At 36.5% G+C, this 21,756-nt stretch overlaps 1 protein-coding gene across 1 annotated transcript in view; it reads left to right on the forward strand.

Moving 5' to 3' along the window:
* LOC150083030 (DNA-dependent protein kinase catalytic subunit-like) overlaps window positions 1–21,756 on the forward strand; it is a 205,091-nt gene that overhangs the window by 144,620 nt on the left and 38,715 nt on the right. Inside the window, exons 8-9 of the mRNA XM_090378363.1 lie at window positions 4,739–4,826; window positions 13,875–14,039. Of these exons, the coding sequence (XP_090234489.1) occupies window positions 4,739–4,826; window positions 13,875–14,039 (253 nt within the window). The remainder of the gene's footprint in view (window positions 1–4,738; window positions 4,827–13,874; window positions 14,040–21,756) is intronic.

Raw genomic sequence — 21,756 nt, forward strand, 5'->3', positions numbered from 1 at the left:
TCTCTCTATCTGAAATACAAAATATCTTTTCTTATTTATTGTACTGTTAGGTTTTCACTACCTACAATTTTATAGATATATCACAGCAATAGGTACAGTCAGTGCTTTTTTTTGGGACGATACACAACGGTTCGACGTTGCGTATCTGTAACATTTGTGCTTAGCAGTAGCACTATTGCTGCTGCTAAGCACAAATTAAGAGAACTAAAGGAATTACCATTCTACAACTTAGTAGTACTTGTAAAACTTATATAATCACCTATCCCATTTACCGAGAAGTCGCGCTGGTGAACAGTGAGCAGATCAATTAGTATTCCAAAATTCTCGAACAGGATGCTACTGTAAGCTCCCTGTTAGATAATTAGGAGAGAGAAAGTATCCATTGAAAAGCGGTAGTAGGTTTTACTAGAGGAGGTGTCCATCTTTAATGACATCACAATTACTTCGATGCCACAAGCTGGAATTCGAAAATTTTTCCATACTGCAAACAAGTGAAGAATTTCTTGAACAATACTTGAAGACTTCATATGTGAAATGAAAAAAAGAATGGATTGTCCTCAAAATGGTATGTTATCTCAATTGAGAACTCTGTTATTAGTAAAGATGTGTGTATATTGATATTGTCTCTTTAGTATTCAAATAGAAGACTTTCATTCGTTAAAATTGTGTTTTTAATGAAGATTTTCAGGTTGGCGCCACCTGTCTTTAATGAAGATAGGAGGCAACTAGGGGTGGTGGCCACAGTTAAAACCAGTTGAAATCACCAGTACCCCTGCCTTCTTTTAGAGAGCCGGTTGTTAAAAATTTACCAGCACACCCCTGGATATATATCTGCTGGAATGGGTGCAGAGAAAGGCAACCAGAACAGAACAGAACCAAAGAATTTGCTTACCAAGAAATAGAACAAAAGGATTCTCTTACCAAGAAAGGCTTCAGTTATGCCAATTGCAGCATATGAAGATTAGGCACCTGTGAGATCTGGGAGATCTGATTGAGGTGTTTAAAGACTTGAACAGATTGAGTAAGCTAAATGTTGATGGCATTCTACCTCTTGCTGAGACTAGAAGAGACAAATTGAGGAAGGAGGTTGCAGGATAGAAGTGCAAAAGTTTGCCAGTATGTTTTGATTGTTGGAACAGGCGTCCATCTGGTTTTGTGGAAATGGGTGGTATGAATAAATTCATGGAAGAACCAGACAAATTCTTGGAAAGTTGGATGGGTGAGGGGCAAATATGGTTTGCCTCCCTTGTTTTAGGCTGCGCATGCCTATGGATGACATACATGCCTATGATAGATATAAGCTAGTTTGTAATCAAGTCACAAAGGTGGTTAGACAAGCAAAGCATTATATGAAATATTTGGCAAAGAATGTAAAGAAAAATAGCAGACTTCTTTATCTATGCAAACTCTAGAAGGAAGGAGATGAATCAGATTAGTCCACTTGATATCGATGATTTGACTTTTGATGATCCTGACAAACTATTCAGTTATATTAAAGAAGGAAGCAAAGAAAGTAAGCAAACCCTTAGCCATAATTATGAGAGCATTCTTGGACTCAGGTCCAGATGGACTGAAGATGTGCAAATGTACCCCCAACTCACAAAGGTGGATCAAAGAGGGACACGAATAATACAGACCTGTTACTTTAATGTCTGTTCTGGGGAAAATAATGGAGTCACTGCTTAAAGAAGCATTGTAGCATCATCTAAACAAGACTGTGGTTATAATTCAGCCGCTGCAGGGGTTTATTAAGAGGAAGGCTTCTCTGACTAATTTGATTGGATACTATGATGTGGTTAACAAGGAACTGGATGCAAAAAAGAATTTTATATCATATACTTGGATTTCAGGAAAGCTTTTGATACTGTTGCTCATGGAAGGTTACTGCACAAATTTGAGCAGTATGGCATTAAGATCAAGTTGCCGCTATGGATATACAGATGGTTGATTTGTAGAAGACAGAGAGTGGACACTACTCTTCGTGGAATAATGTTGTTAGTGGAGTTCTCCTGGGTTTGGTGTTGAGTCCATTGTTGTTTTCTATATTTATCAGCGATATTGCTGATGGTATATCAGGCTTAATGTCCAAGTTTGCAGATGATATGATGATTAACCATCATCATATCAGGATTGTTAATGACAGTAATGACAGTATGCTACTTCAAAAAGATCTAGAAGAGTTGGCTTGATGGTCTGAAAGGTGCCAACTGAAGTTTAACAGTGATGAATGCAAAGTACTAGTTTAGAATGAAAAAGAACTGGGGATAATGTTCAGTCAGATATGAAATTTTCTGAGCAGTGCAGATAGGATGCAAGAGCAGCTCATGGGGTCTTGTTGATCATATACAGGAATTTTGCAAGTAGTGATAAGGAGGTGATTATCCCTTTGTATCAGGCCATACCTTGAGTACTGTGTACAAGTCTGGAGACCTCATTTTAGGAAGGATATAGATCTGCTGGAATGTGTACAGAGAAGGGCAATGAGATTGGTGAGAGGATCAGAGAGTTGCTCTAACAAAGAAAGGCTTATGTTCTGCAAATTGCAGTGTCTGGAGACTAGGCACCTGTTAGATGAGCTGATTGAGGCATATAAGGCCTTCAGTGGTTTGAGCAAGCTCAATGCTGATGAGATTCTTCGTCTTGCTCAGATTATGCACCTGCAGGGGCATAAATTCAAATTGAAGAAAGACAGTTGTAGAATAGGTGTGTGGAAATTTTTCCTGTCATTGCAGAAGTTGATAGCTTAAATGAATTCTAGAACTTTATAAACATTTGGAGGAATGGATGGGAGAAATGGGAAGGTTTTTTTTTTTTTTTGGTGATGGTGTATAAGCTTGCTTTTTTTACATCAATTCCTTTGCTAATGCTAGTGCTTCTATAATTATTTCCTCTAATCTCAATACATTATAGTATTATGTGTAAATTCTTGCATATTTTGTACCCTTAGCTGGTGAGTGCAAAGTTTTTAGTATTGCTGTACATTGTGATTTTGTTTCATGCTGATCATTGATTAATTTTAAATTTTTGTATACTTAATTTTGGTATATATTCTATTTGAAAAGGATATTTTTCCTTGTAAACTGTTTTGGTTTCATATGGCATGGAATGATCCCTTGCCAGTATTTGTTCACATTAGAATTCATATCAGATTTGCACCAATACTGACAATTTGCCAGATTTGTGCAAATACTTGAATATTATTACGTTATAAATTAATTTAGTAATATTAACAATATAATTTAGAAAATATTTTATTGATTTTGTTTTAATTCATGGATTATGCTAATTTGAAATACAGCTTTCTAAATATTTGTCATTTATTAACCTTTATTATGCATGTTGGTTGTAAATGTCAATCACATTTTAAATTTGAAAATAAAAATATCTGTTAGTGATAATGTCAATGTGAATTTTACTGTTCCTTGATTATTGTACATTTGCTTTGTATATCTTTCTATACATTAAAATAATTTACCTCCTAGTGATATTTATTCAGCCAATGGGAGAAGAGGAATGTAGGTTACGCGGTGATACATAACAAATACTAAAATATGTAACAGAAGCTTGTTTTACTATAGTAAAACAAGCTTCTGTTTTAGCATGATCATGCTGGATGAAACTCATGCTCATTCTTTGTTTATCTAGCATGACCACACAGTACCATTCTTGATTTCCACATGTAACGTATTTATTTATTCATACTTGGTAAGAGACACACACAGTGTCAAAACTTCTTTAAGTATTTTATTTTATCAAAAGAAGCAAGCAGGGGGCCAAAGCCCCCTAGTATATCTTTAATTATTTTGTTATAAAGACATTTAGCCATAAAAATAATAAAATGAACCAACCTTTAATAATTATCAACCTTTATAATAGACATTAGCATTGCATTAGTAGAGGCATTTGATGCAAGAAAGCAAGCTTCTGCAGCATCAGCCAAAAAAAAATAAATAAAAAATAAATAAATACATAAATAAAAAATAACCACTTCCACTTCACCCCTCTGTTCGTTCGAAATACCTGTCCAGCTGAGCCTTAAACTTATTTAGGCTATCAACTTCCACAAGGGATGGAAGTCTGTTCCACCAACCAACCACCCACTGGCTAAAGGCAAATTTCCTCACGTCTATCCTACATCCGTCTTTCCTCAATTTGAATTTATGCCCTCGCAGGTGATTATTCTGAGCAAGAGGAAGAATTCCATCAGCATTGAGCATGCTCAAACCATTCAAGGCTTTATACACCTCTATCAGATCACCTCGCTGGTGCCTAGTCTCCAGACACTGTAATTTGCAAAACTTAAGCCTTTCTTCGTAAGAGCCCCCCTTTGTTCCATTCACTAATCTTGTTGCCCTTCTATGTACTCGTTCCAGCATCTCTACATCCTTCTTGTCTGATTAATGACCGTAATCAGAGTATGCTACTGCAAAGATCTAGATAAATTAGGCAGATGGGCTGAGAAGTGGCAATTGAAGTATAAAATAAAATAAATTTTTTTTTTAAAAATCAATATAAAAATGGATTTTTCACAGTTGCATTCATAATAGATTGAAAATAAAGTTTTCTTAAAAAAGTGAACAGTTTTAAATTGTTTCATGCCTTTATTCCGAAGATAATAATGGTGGCAAAAATCCACCAATATACCTGCTAATGTTATATTTTTAACATGCCCATTAAAGGGTTAATGCTTTTTTTTAAGTACTAGGTAATTTGCTATTACATTTAACTGTTTTTCTAGATTGAAGTCGCTACTAAATGGACTTTCACTTGTTGATGATTTTATTGAGGCTCTTGGTCATCTAGGAGCACCATTCTTTGTTTTTAGGGTCAGTATGCAAAAGAAAAAAATAATAATAATAAATAAATAAACCATTAAAATTAAAATTTATAGTGGCACAATAGTGATAGTAATTTACTTGTTTAAAATAAAATTTATTTTCTTTTAATTTTAATAATTTCATAAAATGTCAAATTGCATTTGTGATCATGGAAAAAAAATTATTTTAATGCCTTATTTTTTTTATTTTAGATTAATATGGTATAATGATGCAAGGTAGTGAACTTCTGCATCTGCCAAAAAAAAAAAAAAGAAATGATATTTTTCCCATCATCAAAAAAGTAGCCATTCAATTCCTCCTTGAATTTTTGCCAAACCTTAGCCATCTTTTTTCGTATATTATTTTAATGTTCCACAACATTCTACCTAAAGGACTTAATAAGATCTCGTTATTGTCTCACTCAGGAGCAAGAATATTCTTCCCTCATTCATTTTGTTCTTTAAAGACTGTTATACATTTTAATGACCCTACCCCTCCAAAGTATCCAGTTGACCTTGTTAAATTGTGCTTTATGGGGGTAATGCATAACACTCCACCAGTCTAGTTGCCATTCTTTGCATTGCATTCCAAATCTAACAAATCTAGTCCTGTTGGATATGGCTTCAGGAAGAACATAAGTGGAAAATTGATCTCAACAAAATTGAGAAAAATACAAACATGCCTTTACCTTCATGGGATAGACATCAGCTAGACACTGATTTATATTTTTCTCAGTGGTAAAAAATCCATTCCATAACATCCAGCAGCTACATGCTAATCATGCTTCAGAACACACTGTGAAACTCATGATTCTAAGTCCTACTTAATGTAGGTATAGCAGCTGTATTTCCATCATATGTAGTCTCATGTGGGATCCCAGGACACTCCAGAATAGTAGGCAGTGACAAAGCAAATAATGCAGCTAAGTCAGTATCATAACTACCAAGCAAAACAATGATAGTCTCTTATAATGACTTTGGACCAATTTATAGAAGAGCAAGTGAAGAAGAATGGGCCCAGACATGGAGAAACCAAACCAACAATAAGTTACATGAAATAAAACCTATTCCACAAATATGGAACTCCAGCATAAGAAAAAGTCACAGAGAATAAGTAATGCTTGCTAGACTGCAATTGGTGACACACACCTTACCCATCATCTATTAGCTAATGAAAATCCTGCTCTCTGTGCTCAATGCTAAGTTAAACTTTCAGTAAAATTCATTATTTTGGTATATCCTTGGTCCAGAAATTCCAGATTACTTGCTTCTAGAGTTTATGTAATAATCAGACTGCACTTACCCACCAACAGACATTAGGTAACTCTGAAAATCTAGAATCTTTTTATTTCAGTTTTTTCAACATGTCTACTTTGATGAAGGGTGAGTCCCTTACAGTGATGCAATAATCTAATCTAATCTAATCTAACAAAACATGAGTTACATTAAGAAACCAGAAAATTCACATCTTGGCCTTCGATGCTATTGTGTTGTAAAATCTTTATGCAGCAGCAGCACCTGTGAGCTGTGAGAAGATCTGATGGAGGTTTAAACAGATTGATTAAGCTCCTCACACATTAGGGGATATAAATTCAAACTTCCATCTGGTGTTGTTAAAGTGAACAATTTGAATAAATTGGAGGAGGAACAAGGCAATCTATAAGAGGTGATGAACAGGTGATATATTTTTGAAGTGAAACTTCTTTAAGTGCACCCAAGGCAGTTTTCATGTGGAAGTAACTTGCATCTGTGGATTGAAAAAAATTGCAACGAAAATGCGACACGAAATGCTACAGCAATCTATGTCATAAGTAAATGCATTACAGGTGCTATGAACAGCCAACTATCATACTAGGATGAATGCACCAGTTCTCGTCCATTCACGGAGGTTAAACAGCATTAGGCCCAGTTAGTACTTGGGAGGATGGCCACCTGGGAATGCAGAGTGTAGTTGGCTTTTTGCCATTTAAAATATCAGCCGTTTGCAATTAATATTTATGCTAGATTTTGAAAATAAATTTTTAAATTTCACAATTTCTACATAATAATTTTTTGAGTTTAGTCATAATACTTATATTTGACTACAATAAAAAGGATGCAATTACAACAATAATTTGTTGACTACCCACAACTAATAATGTGTGCGTGTACTCATAGCTGGCATTAATGTTCGGAAGCATTAACGTGTTCAATTTTTCAGATGCCTCTCTCTTTCAGTAACTTGCAGTTGTTAGTACATGTAGAGTTTATTAGCATTAGAATTTTGTATATTAGCATTAGCAGTGGAAACTGATGCAAGAAAGGAAGCTTAAACAGCATCAGCCAAAAAAAAAAAAAAAAAAAAAAACCCACCACCTCCCATTTCACCTATTCTTACCTCCAATACTTTGTCTAGTTCTTCTGTCAATTTATTCAGGCTATCAACTGTCACAACAACAAATAGAAGTTTGTTCCAGCAATTAACCACCCACAGGCTAAATGCAAACTTCTTCATATCTGTTCTGCAACCGAAAATCCTCAATATGAATTTTTGCCACCTCATGTGTGGCCTGAGCAATCTCATAAGCATTGAGATTGCTCAATCCATTAAAATTGTTAAACACCTCAATCAGATCACCTAGCATAGTCCCAAGATTCTGTAATTTTCAGAAATGAAGCCTTTTTGGTAAGAATACCCCTTTGTTCCACTCACCAATCTCGTACATGTAAAGTTTATTACCAAATGTGGCATTCATTGCGATATACAATGGGATAATCACCTCCTTTACCCCTGCTAGAAAAATTCCTTTATATCATTGAAAAAAATCCCTGATTGCGCTATTAAAATATGCATGTACATATAGTGCACAGTTCTACTACACACTGATTTTTTGGAAAGTATGTTAGCATTAAAAAAAAAAAACCACTTCCACTTCACCCCTCTGTTCGTTCGAAATACCTGTCCAGCTAAGCCTTAAACTTATTTAGGCTATCAACTTCCACGGCAAGGGATGGAAGTCTGTTCCACAAACCAACCACCCGCTGGCTAAAGGCAAATTTCTGCATGTCTATCCTACATCTGTCTTTCCTCAATTTGAATTTATGCCCTCTCAGGTGATTATTCAGAGCAAGAGGAAGAATCCCATCAGCATTGAGCATGCTCAAGCCATTCAAGGCTTTATACACCTCTATCAGATCACCTCGCTGGTGCCTAGTCTCCAGACACTGTAATTTGCAAAACTTAAGCCTTTCTTTGTAAGAGCACCCCTTTGTTCCATTCACTAATCTTGTTGCCCTTCTCTGTACTCATTCCAGCAGCTCTACATCCTTCTTGAAATGAGGCCCCCAGACCTGTATACAGTACTCAAGGTGTGGCCTGACCATTGCCTTATACAAGGGAATAATCACCTCCTTATCCCTGCTAGAAAAATTCCTATATATCATTGACAATACACCATGAGCTACTCTTGCAGCCCGTCTGCACTGCTCAGAGAACTTCATATCTGCCTGCACAACCACCCCCAGGTCCCTTTCATTATCAACTCTGTGGTACTACACTGACAGTGGTAGAGAAACAGCAACCCCAGCTCTGGGGTTGCTGTTTCCCATATGTAGTACTTTACATTTGTCAATGTTAAACTTCATTTGCCACCTCTCAGCCCATCTGCTCAACCTTTCCAGATCCTGTTGCAGTAGCATAGTGTCAGTAGTGTCCTTGACAACCCTGCCAACCTTCATATTGTCTGCAAACTTGGACATTAAGCTTGATATACCATCATCAATATCATTTATAAATACAGAAAACAATAATGGACCCAACACTGAACCCTGAGGGACTCCACTGATAACATTAGTCCACGATGAGCAGTGTCCATTGATTACCACTCTCTGTCTTCTCCCCCTCAACCACCCCTTTATCCATAGCAGCAATTTGCCTCACTGCCACACTGCTCCAATTTGTGCAGCAGTCTTCCACGTGCAACAGTATCAAAAGCTTTCTAAGATCCAAGTATATAATATCAAAGATATTCCCTGCATCCAGTTCTTTTGTGACTGCATCATAGTATCCAATCAAATTGGTCAGGCAAGACTTCCCCTTAACAAAACCATGCTGTGTCCGAGCTATAACTGAAGTCTTGTCTAGATGATCCTGCAGTGCTTCTTTAACCAGTGCCTCCATTAATTTTCCTGGAACAGAAGTTAAACTCACAGGTCTGTAATTACTTGTGTCAGCCTTTGATCCTCCTTTGTGAATTGGGGTCACATTTGCACATCTCCAGTCTGTGGGTACCTCCCCTGAGTCCAAGGAAGCTCTCATAATTATGGCTAAGGGTTTGCTTACTTCCTTTGCCTCCTTTAATGTAACTGGATAGATCCCATCCACCCCAGGTGCCTTTCTTGTGTTTATCTTCAACAATTTCTCCTCCACTTTACTCTCAATTATTACAAGATTCTCTAGCTTACTGCCAGAGTTGAATACACCTCTGGCATTCCCCTCGCTGAATAACTCCTCATGTGTGAATGTCGATGCAAAATATTCATTTAGTTTGTTAGCTACCTGAGCAGGATCATCAACAGTTGACCCATCGATATCAAGTGGACCAATCTGAGTCATCCCCTTCCTTCTAGAGTTTACATAAGTAAAGAACTCTTTGCTGTTTTTCTTTGCATCCCTTGCCAAAGATTTCTCATAATCTGCCTTCGCCTGCCTAACCTCCTTTGTAACTTGGTTACAGATCAACTTGTATCTATCATAGGCTTCTGTGTCACGTGTTAATTTGTATGTATCCCATGCATTTTTCTTCTCTGCCATATGTCTCATTAGTTCTGACATCCATTTAGGCCTAAACCTTGAACAATATTTCTTAGTTGGTATGTAAAGCCTAGTAGCTTCCATTATAAGTTCTTTGAATGCTTCCAATTTTGAATTTTCTGTTGGTAACATCATCAGTTGGTCCCACTGTATAGAATTTAAATACTGTCTCAGTCCATCGTAGTGGCCTTTATGAAAGCAATAATCCTTCCCTTTACCCCTAATAGTAGTTACCTCTTTGAGTAAATCCCACTTCAGCACACTGTGATCACTTCCACCTATTGGTTCATTTATCTGCAGATTCTTAATGCATGAAGAATAATTACTGATAATCAAATCAAGAGTATTACTCCCTCTAGTTGCCTCCCAAACATGCTGATGTAGAAAACAATCATCCAATAAATCCACAAAAGCCTTGCTAGTGTGTGAGTGATTAGCCCCCAAATTGCAGTCAATATCTGGGAAATTAAAATCCCCCATTATAAGACTCTCTGATTGACTGGCCCACTCTATTTCCCTGTACAGTTTCTTATTATACTCATCAGAGTCATTAGGTCTATAGCACACTCCTACTCTCGATTTTGATCTCCCAATGCTCATGTCACACCAAACTGACTCGACACTGCACTGTCCAGCGATGTCGACTGGCTTCACTTCCTTGGATTTTATGTGTTTCTTAACTCATAGCATAATCCCTTCCCCCCTTCCTATCCTGTCTATCCTTTCTGTAGATGTTGTACTCCCCAAATTCCAGTTCTGCATTCCTGATATCTGTGTAACATCATGTCTCTGATATCCCAACAATATCTGCCTTTGATGTTTTGAGCAATACCTCAAATTCATCAAATTTATTTACTAAACTCCTAGCATTGGTGTACACGCAAATATACATGCACCTGTTTCTATTCTTAGCTACCCTAACACAACCCATGTGTTTACTTGTACCACAATGACTCGCAGTACTCTCTGAAATGTCCTGCATCTTGTTTTTCAGTCTTCTGTTCATTCCAATAGAAGCAGTGCAAGAATTTCTCTTTCACCTCTGCCAGTGGCTACTGTTAATCTATTAGTCTTTGTATCCCCCCAAGCTAGCAGTTTTCCGACCCACCTAACACTGCCTCGATAGCATCAGCACATATTCTTGCACCCTTTCTATTTAAGTGTATCCCATCCCTGTAGAAGCAGTCTCTCCTGTTAACAAGTACAGTCCAGGCTGAAAAAAATTCTACCCCTTGAGCCTTGCACAATCTTTCCAGGGCCGAATTGATCGACAAGGCTCTCATCATATACTCCCTCCTATCGTGTCTGGGCAGAATTGCAGACACTTTCAAATTCAACCCTAATTCACGGCTTTTTTTCAACAGTGACCTGTACTTGTTAAGTAATTCTGCCGGTCTCCTACTCTTGATATCATTAGTGCCAACTTGTATAACTATATTACCTTTTGTGCCCTTAAATGTTGTGTGAGTTATAGTAGGACGAACTGTAATTTCACTGTGATATTGGACAATAAGGTCAAAATAAGAACAAATAAATATTTTGAAAAGTTTTATCTGCAAAATATTAATTTTTTATAAAATTTCAGAATTACATAAAAATCCCACACACATTTGGGAGCATTGCCCTTTACACATATTCTGAGAACATACCAGCATGAGATTACCCATATTATGTAAACTCAGTAACTACCTTGTGAAAGGGTTAAAACACTTTTGGACTCACATGATTAACTGTAATTCTTATTGTTCTAATGGTTTGGTTTTTTGTTTTTTACCCTCCATCATCTGAAAGTCTTCTTGATACTTTGATAATTCTGCTCTCACTAATTTGCAGTCCATCTCCTAACTACCCATATTGCTGATGGATACAATATTTCTTATACCATGCTTATGTGAACTTTGTTTCATTTTATTCATGCTGTGCAATTCTAATTGAAAATGAAATGGTGTTTGCAAAATTTTGAATTTCACGTGGTATGCACACCAGATGAAATTCTAATAAATGCACACAAGGTTTACTGTAATTTTTAAATTTAAATTGAGTCAACAGAACAGTAATATGATTTTTTATTAGGGGAAATAAAAGTTACACATACTCTGTTATAATATCACAGTGCAACTGTTATACAAGAACAGTAAATATGGTATCTTTAGCTCTTCTGGTGAATGAAGTTGATCTTTAATCTCGAAAGGGTTTTAATTAAGCATTGCCTGCCTGCACACAAGTATGGTTGAAATTGGTAAGTGGACTAAAAGTATCCACCTAGTTCTAAGTGATTCCTAGTGATTAGCAATTTCCAGTGTGATAGATAAAGTGATCTCTATAGAATTAGTATTCTATATCTTTCTTGAAAAGCATTTAAAATCAAATCTCTTTAAAAAGGAAAAGTAACTACAGTCAGAAGAATGAAAGCCACCTTCTGTGTAATTATTCTTTATTTAATTGTAAAATGTTAAAGGCTTAAGTTTTGCAAATTACAATGTCTGGAGACTAGGCACCTGCGAGGTGATCTGATTGAGGTGTATAAGCCTTGAATGGTTTGAGCATGCTCAGTGCTGATGGGATTCTTCCTATTGCTCAGAATAATCACCTGAGAGGGCATAAATTCAAATTGAGGAAAGACAGATGTACGGAAGTTTTCCTTTAGTCAGCGGGTAGTTGGTTGGTGGAACAAACTTCCATCCTTTGTTGTGGAAGTTGATAGCTGAAATAAATTTAAGTCTGAGCTAGACAGATATTTGGAACAAATGGAGGGGTGAAATTGGAGCATTTTTTTTGGCTGATGCTGCATAAGCTTGCTTTCTTGCATCATATGCCTCTGCTAATGCTAATACTAATAAACTAACGACTAGCACACTGATATCCAGCCACATGGTCACTAGACAACACCATTCCTGCTTCCTCATAGCAAGCCAGAAACCTAGGAGAAAAAGTCTTCTCTCCCAAGGCTGAAAGATGCAACCGTGGAAAGTCTAACAGCTCAGTCCCTGTGGGTCTACAAATCTAAACCAAACCAAAGAACAACATGATGAAGACCTAACCCAGTCTTTTGTTAAGCATCAGAAAGCAGATACTGCACAAAACTGCACCCCACTCTTTCTTATATTACATTTCATTAGTAATCACCCTATAAGCAAGTTGTCCCCATTTCTCATTGAAAACTTCTTTATAAATGTGGCAAGTTGACCTAAAACTAGAACAGAAAGACAGTCTTATAGGTGTAATATAGTCAAAGAGAATTATCACAAAATGAGATAGGGGTGCTTGTTCCAACTCATAAAGGTGTTTAACTCAATAAGGTGTTTCAAATGTAAAAAATGTGATCACTCCCACAGTTTGTAGAGTGGTAGCCATCTGTGTTCTCTGTGACTGTAAGGGATACATGCAACACACACTCACACACACACTGACTGTATAATTCAAATAGGAAAATGTCCAAACTGCCAAGATGAACATTCTGCATATTACATGGATTGTGATCAGTGGAAAAGAGAAAATAAAATCTAACAATAAAAATTGGACTCACTAGTTGACTGGACCCATTCCTTTCTTGCCACCTCCAAACAGTAAGGCCCCATGCTTCCAATACAAGCATGGGGCCTTACTGTTTAAGCTGTAAATACATTAATATCAATTCTTTGTGGTGTGGAACTCTTCTTAGAAAGCAACCAAATCCAAGGAACCTGAAAGTTAAAATCTAGTACAATCTACCACTGACAATATGGGTAGTACAGATAACAAACAGTGCCAAGAAAAAATCATTCATTAACATGTATTTACATATTAATGAATGATTACATGTTTATATTGTGTATTACTCTTACCATTTTATTAAAATAATTTTCATACATAATTTTATAATTTTAAAGAAATAAAATAATTTAATGAAATTATTTAAAATTTAGAATGAAATTATTTTTTTCTCTTTTTTAAATTTTCAAGAATCCTGGTTTTCCTTACAGCCCACACAACCATGAAATTACTTTATGATTAGTTTATTATTAGCTCATGTAGATATAATGCACAATAAACCATATGAACCAGAAACACAGTTAGAACTGATTCACTGTGAAAATTGACTAATTTTTTAAGGGTAAATATAAATTCCTTTAAAAAAATATATTTTAGGTAATATTCCATAAAGTAAATTCTTCTATAAATGAAATAAAAGAAACCATCATCAACCTGTATTAAATAATTTATTTTTTCTAATAAATATTCATTTAGTAATAATGTTAAAAATTTGTGAATACTTTTCAAATATAGGATTACTTTGAAAAAATGCAAGAAATAAAAATGAAAATGAATGAAGACAAAGATATTAAGAAAATTTATGGTGAGATGTGGGACGAACTGTTTGTGAGACCATTAGATAGAAAGAAAATAAACAGCAGAGTTGGAATTGGGAAGCAACAAGAAGAATTTGCAAAAGTAAGTTTAGTATTAATGTTATTAAAAACGAAAAGTTGCAAGAAATTTAGGCTTTTGCTTCTTGAGGGAGGGGGTTAGTGTTTAGTATTCTTACCATATCTTTATGTCCAATTTTGAATTAATTTTCAGATGTCCAATGTTTTTCTGTTTGCATACAGTATATGTTGGCAAAGCATATTGCATGTATGTACGCACTTGCTTGCACTCAAATATACTTGGTGTTCTGTTGATCTATTGCATAACTTGAAAAAGTGATTTGAGAAGCAATTTTGAATAAAACATTCTTGAGCCATTTTTTAGTGCACATTAGGAAAAATGTAAAGCACTTGATAAGCTTTCAATCACACAAGGATTTGGAAACTGTATTTGAGTCAATGTTGTTTTTCATTGTGGACATCAACTTAATGCAATCAAAGCTAACTTTGCTAGAATTTGTGAGACCATTAGATAGAAAGAAAATAAACAGCAGAGTTGGAAGTTGGTGTTATAGAAAAGCTGTTGCTTGGCAACAGCTTTTCTATAACACCAACTTACAACTCCTAATGAGAGTAATGTTGTCAAATTTCTACACCATTGTTCTGTATGCCTCAAGATATGGGCCTCAGCTGTTCAAAATAATTTTGCGGTAGAACCAGCTGTTCAAAATGATCTGGCACCATTGAAATGAGCCAGCACTAAGCTACGCCTTCCCATAGTTCACAAAGAAATACAGTTAGGTGATGTCCTACACAGCAGCTGTGATTATACATTGTGGTAAGGTGGGGTGGTTTTTTTTTCCCAATAAAGATGGCAACTAGTAAAATTGCAAAGCCAAATTTTTGGGATTTTGCCAATGAATACTCATGGAGTATTCATTGGCTTGTCTGCCATGTGATACCAGCAATTAACCACAATTACACTTCAAGCACTCACTTACAGATTCCTGCCTAAGCAGGTGCTTCCACACTTAAAGATCTTGAGAGGGACACCTCCCCAAAATTGGTGATTGGTGAAAAATTATAAATACAGGCAGGAGATCCTCACTAGATTGAAACTCTGTTCTACATTAACTGTGCCTTTTCACTGCACACAATTGACATCTCCCAACTGCTCTGCATAGACACTCCCTCCCCTACAGCTTGACAGTCATGCACTTCCCCTTCCATGCACAACTACACAGAGTCATGCCAGCCACAGCTGCTCTCTTGAGAAGGCTGCCACAGCCACCATTAGCACCTAGTTTGACTCCATTCAAGAGATTTGCAGCAGAACAGTTGCTCTACTATAAATTAAACTATTTCATCTATGCCACATAGCTTAAGAGTGTGCTTTTATTTAATTAAAACATTTCCTTATAATTACATATTGTTTGGTTTTTTTATGTTCTCAAGATTCGAGATTTCTCTTTTTTCCACAGTATATTTTCTAGCAGATTTGAGAATTTATTTTGCATTCTCAAGAAATCTCGAGAAAGAAAGCAGTTATTGTGTGAGAATCATTACTGAGTATTTTTTCTTAAAACATGATAATACTGAGAGGTAAGGATGCTAAAATATTTAAAAATTATTTTAATTAATATTTCTCCTATGAATATGAACTCTATTTTCCTTTTAAAAGTAGACTGCATAAGAGAAGTGAGAAAAAATCCTTTGTTGACCTTACTGATGAGGAATTTTATTCTACTTGCCTTTTCAGAAAAATTAATACAAGTTACACAAATCCTGTAGTGGAAGTTATTCTGTTTCTATATAATAATAATAATATTATTATTATTATTGTTATGTAATATTGTGATTACTATTATTACCAATAAAATACTTGATATTTTTTATGAAAATTGTATTGAGCATTCAACGGAAATCATTTAGAAATGAATACTATACAATGGGGGCTTAAAGGGGAACAGGTATTCTGTGTGTTTTCAGACACTCAGTCTAAAACGATGATGGATCCAATATCTTTCTATTACCGAAGATTTAGGAGAAGTCCGGTTGGCCTGCCACCCTAAAATCCACTCATGCATATCTTCTCAATGGTAAGCCCTGATACGTCAGTTAAGTGGCAATGAACGTGTAGAGTGGTTCTCTTCAAGACGCCTGGTCAGCGTGAAGAGGGAAAGACCAAACCATCCAGCACATGACAGCATGATGAAACAAATGGTCCTCAGTCCCCAGTGGCTCTCACTCCCCCTCTTACGGCAACGAGAGGATCAGAGTGGAAGCAGAGGGTGCTAAGAATCTCTGGGTGCCACCAGGCTGCCATGCACGAAAACTGAACTGTTACAACATTAGATCGCTCATCAGGGAAGACGAGATATTAGAACAGAAAAGGAATTAGAAAATGTGAATTGGAATATCATCAGTTTGGCTGAAACAAGAAGAAATGAATCACTTATAAGTTTATCAAGTGGAAATCTGCGGTACACCAATGGTTTGATTTTGATTTGATTTGTATTTTATTGGCGCATTAGCAATTAAGGCTATAATGTGCCAATACACCAATGGAAACAGTTAAAGGAGCGAAGGTGGAGTTGGCTTTCTGGTCCATAAAGATATAAGAAGCAACATGTTGGAATTCAAAAGTACATCAACAAATGTGTCAAGACTCAGTATTTCTAAGAGGTACAAGCTAAAGGTTATAATGATTTATGCACCAACATCAAGCCATGAGGATGAAGAGGTTGAAGAAATGTACACCGAAATTCATAGTCTTCTAGATGAGAGGACTACACTATCATTATGGGGGACTTCAATGCTAAGGTTGGAAAAAGACAAAACAGTGCAGAAACGGGAACTAAAGGAAATTTTGGAATTGGTGAAAGAAATGAAAGAGGCGAAAGACTTGTGGAATTTGCAGAATCTCAAGGATTGTCAGTAATGAACACTTTTTTCAAGAAAAGGGTGAACAGGAAGTGGATATGGAAGAGTCCAAATTGATTAACAACTAATGATATCAACTTCATCCTCACTAACAGAAGATATATCGTGAGTGATGTTACTGTCCTGAACAAGGGAAATGTTGGAAGTGATCACAGAATGGTAAGATGCACACTTGCTATTGATGTAAGAAAAGAAAGGAAAAAACTGACTCGAGTAAATAATACAAAGATCTTTGAGATAACAGAAGAGGAGAAAAAGCAGTATATATACTGGAACTTAAGAACAAGTTTGAGCTTCTGCAGACTGCTCAGGACCAAGATATCGACAAGGAATATTACAACTTTCTGAAAGTGATAAAGCCCAAGAAACCTATCGGTAAAAAGAAATCCAAAGAAGAAAAAATTAGTCAAGAAACACTTGTCATGATGAACCAAAGGCGACAATTGAAGAGCAAGATAAACACTTACAAGGAGAAAATTGAGTATACTGAGTTATGCAAAGTCATTAGAAAGAGACTCAGAGAGGACATAAGAAGATTTAACACAAGAAAAGTAGAACAAGCATTAAGGGAAAACAAAGGACTTAAATCAGCAGCCATGAGCGTAATACAGAAAGACAAATGATACTGAAACTGAAGAATAGCAATGGTGTACTTATAAATAGCAGAGAAGGCATAATTAAAATAGCAGAAGACTACTATAGAGAATTATACAAGAGGCGAGGGAATGATGCCAGCAGTGGGGAAGATGGATTGCAAATTAGTAACACGTATGACATATCTGATATTCTTCCTGATGAGGTAGAACACACGTTTAAGAAAATGAAGAATCTGAAAGCCCCGGGAGAATATGAAGTTACTGTAGAATTGTTAAAATTGGGAGGAAGAGACATGACACAAAAACTGGCAAGACGCTTCACAAAATGCATTAGAAAAGGTGTGACGCCTAAGGAGTGGAATAATGCAATCATAGTTTTGCTGCATAAGAAAGGAGATAAATCAGAAATTGGAAATTCTAGACCAATTAGCTTGTTATCCCACATCTACAAGTTGTTCACAAGGGTCATTACTAACAGATTAGAAAGAATACTTGATTAGAATCAACCGAAAGAGCAAGCTGGCTTTAGGACAGGATTCTCAACTATGGATCGCCTTCATGTAATATCACAGGTAATGGAGAAAGAAAATGAATATAAAGCACCATTATGCCTGGCATTTGTAGATTATGAAAAGGCATTTGACTCCATACAGCATAAGGTAATGTTTTTTGGGCACTGGAAAGACAAGGTATAGATACCTCATATATTATCATTTTGAAGAAAATATATGAGAGTGCTACCTCCTTTATTAGTCTACACAAAGACAGTAGCAAATTTAAAATTGAGAAAGGAGTTCAACAAGGAGATGCAATATCTCTGAAGTTGTTTACTGCTGCCCTTGAGGAAGCTTTCAGAAGATTAGACTGGTAGCAGAGAGGAGTCAATGTGAATGGAGAGTACCTAAACCATTTACGATTTGCAGATGACATTGTGGTCATAAGCCATGATCCCAAAGAATTACAGGAAAATCTTAATCAGTTATGCAAAGTTAGTAAGGATTTTGGACTAAAGATGAATATGGCTTTATGAAAGCCCCGGGAGAAGATGAAGTTACTGTAGCCCTGGGAGAAGATGAAGCTGGGAAAGGAGTTCAACAAGGAGATGCAATATCTCTGAATTTTTTACTGCTGCCCTTGAGGAAGCTTTCAGAAGATTAGACTGGTAGCAGAGAGGAGTCAATGTGAATGGAGAGTACCTAAACCATTTACGATTTGCAGATGACATTGTGGTCATAAGTCATGATCCCAAAGAATTACAGGAAAATCTTAATCAGTTATGCAAAGTTAGTAAGGATTTTGGACTAAAGATGAATATGGCTAAAATAAAAGTAATGATGAACAAGTATACCACAGAAAGGGACATAATGATTGAAGTAGCAGTAATTGAAAAGGTAGAGTTATATACTTATCTGGGACAAGTTATTAGCTGTAATAATGATAAATGGCTGGAAGTCAAGAGAAGAATAAATTTTGGATGGATAGCATTCAGGAACTATAGTCACATACTAATGAGCAATATCCCAGTGTGTCTGAAATGTAAAATAATGAACCAATGTATACTGCTCACCATGACTTATGGAAGTGAAACTTGGGCACTCACCAAAAGAATGGAAGAGAAGCTGAGAACTACACAGCAAAGAATGGAACGAATTATATTGGGAATCAGACTGGTTGATAAAAAGAGAAACACATGGATTAGGCAGCAAACTCAAGTAAAGGACATTCTTTTCAAAACTAAAGAACTAAAATGGTCTTGGGCAGGACACAGCTCGAAGACATGATGATAGATGGACTAAGAAAATAACAGAATGGTACCCAAGAGGAGCTAGAAGAAAACCTGGAAGACAATGGCGGAGATGGATAGATGAAATTCATGAGTTCGTGGGTAGTAAATGGATGGCCATTGCACAAAACAGAAGGAACTGGAAAGTTGCTGGGAAAAAAACCTTCATCCTTCAGTGGATTGAAAATGTCTGATGATGACTATATGATGGATTTTGTATGAATCTTAACCATATGCAAAGCTTATAAGATATTTAAGAATCAAAAATAAAACACATATGCATGCATTACTTTTTATTACATTCAAGAAATGATGTTTTAAGAAACACAGAGAGTCTATAGATTTATCTGATAAGCTTGCCCTTCATCTGGAGACAAGATTTCTTGAAATTGGGAAATTCTTTTATGTTGAGTTGACATTGATTACTGTACTGAAGGTATTTTTTAGTTCTTCCAAATTGGTTGTTATCTTTCCCGATGCATCATATACATTAATCTCTTTGGATAATGACTGGAAGTTATCATCAATTTAATTGGCTTGGCATTGAGCTTTGATTCTTCCAGTTGATGATTCACATCAACTGGAAGAATCTTGATAATCTCTCCAAGATTTCTTCACCTGCTTCTTGAGCAGTATTCTTATCATCTATTCATATTCCTATTAATATTCTTAACAAAGCATCATAAAATGGCTTCACCCTATATATAATAGTGGTTTACAAATTTCCCTAGGTGCATATCGAACATCACCTGCACAGAGTTTATATGTAGAAGGCAGAGACCTATGAACCACTGTTTTTGTATTAACCACTCCAGAGAAAAATATGTAATATTGACAATGTACATATCCAGTAAAAATATCTTTAATTATACCTTGGAGCTTTCAAGGCTGAATGTGCCTCTTTATCAACAAATAGCATTAGCATTAGTAGAGGCATATGATGCAAGAAAGCAAGCTTATTCAGCATCAGCCAAAAAAAAAAAAAAAAAAAAAAAAACAACCACTACTCCCATTTCACCCCTCCGTTCATTCGAAATACCTGTCCAGCTGAGCCTTAAATTTGTTTAGGCTATCAACTTCAACAACAAGCGATGGGAGTCTATTCCACAAACCAACTGCCCGCTGGCTAAAGGCAAATTTCCGCACATCTATCCGACATCCGTCCTTCCTCAATTTGAATTTATGCCCTCTCAGGTGATTATTCTGAGCAAGAGGAAGAATCCCATCGGCATTGAGCATGCTCAAGCCATTCAAAGCCTTATACACCTCTATCAGATCACCTCGCCGATGCCTAGTCTCCAGGCTCTGTAATTTGCAAAACTTAAGCCTTTCTTCGTAAGAGCAACCCTTTGTTCCATTCACTAATCTTGTTGCCCTTCTCTGTACTCGTTCCAGCAGCTCTACATCCTTCTTGAAATGAGGCCTCCAGACCTGTATACAGTACTCAAGGTGTGGCCTGACCAATGCCTTATACAAGGGAATAATCACATCCCTGTCCCTGCTAGAAAAATTCCTGTATATCATTGACAAGACACCATGAGCTACTCTTGCAGCTCGTCTGCACTGCTCAGAGAACTTCATATCTGCCTGCACAATTACCCCCAGGTCCTTTTCATTCTCTACCACTGTCAGCGTAGTACCACAGAGATGATACGTTGATCTGGGGTTACTGTTTCCCATATGCAGTACTTTACATTTGTCAATGTTAAACTTCATTTGCCACCTCTCAGCCCATCTGCTCAACCTTTCCAGATCCTGTTGCAGCAGCATAGTATCAGTAGTGTCCTTAACAACCCTGCCAACCTTGGTATCGTCTGCAAACTTGGACATTAAGCCTGATACACCATCATCAATATCATTTATAAATACAGAAAACAACAATGGACCCAACACTGAACCCTGAGGAACTCCACTAATAACATTAGTCCACGTTGAGCAGTGTCCATTGATTACCACTCTCTGTCTTCTGCCACTCAACCATCCCTTTATCCATAGCAGCAATTTGCCTCCAATGCCACACTTCTCCAATTTGTGCAGCAGTCTTCCATGCGCAACAGTATCAAAAGCCTTTCTAAGATCCAAATATATAATATCAAAGTTATTCCCTGCATCCAGTTCTTTTGTGACTACATCATAGTATCCAATCAAATTGGTCAGACAAGACCTGCCCTTAACTAAACCATGCTGTGTCTGAGCTATAACTGAATTCTTGTCCAGATGATCCTGCAGTGCTTCTTTAACCAGTGCCTCCATTAATTTTCCTGGAACAGAAGTTAAACTCACAGGTCTATAATTACTTGTGTCAGCCTTTGATCCTCCTTTGTGAATTGGGGTTACATTTGCACATCTCCAGTCCATGGGTACCTCCCCTGAGTCCAAAGAAGCTCTCATAATTATGGCTAGGGGTTTGCTTACTTCCTTTGCTGCCTCCTTTAATATAACTGGATAGATCCCATTCACCCCGGGTGCCTTTTTTATGT

The sequence above is a fragment of the Mastigoproctus giganteus genome, chromosome 7 (genome assembly GCF_048544385.1).
Source record: "Mastigoproctus giganteus isolate SK-2022 chromosome 7, ASM4854438v1, whole genome shotgun sequence".
Taxonomy (NCBI): domain Eukaryota; kingdom Metazoa; phylum Arthropoda; class Arachnida; order Uropygi; family Thelyphonidae; genus Mastigoproctus; species Mastigoproctus giganteus.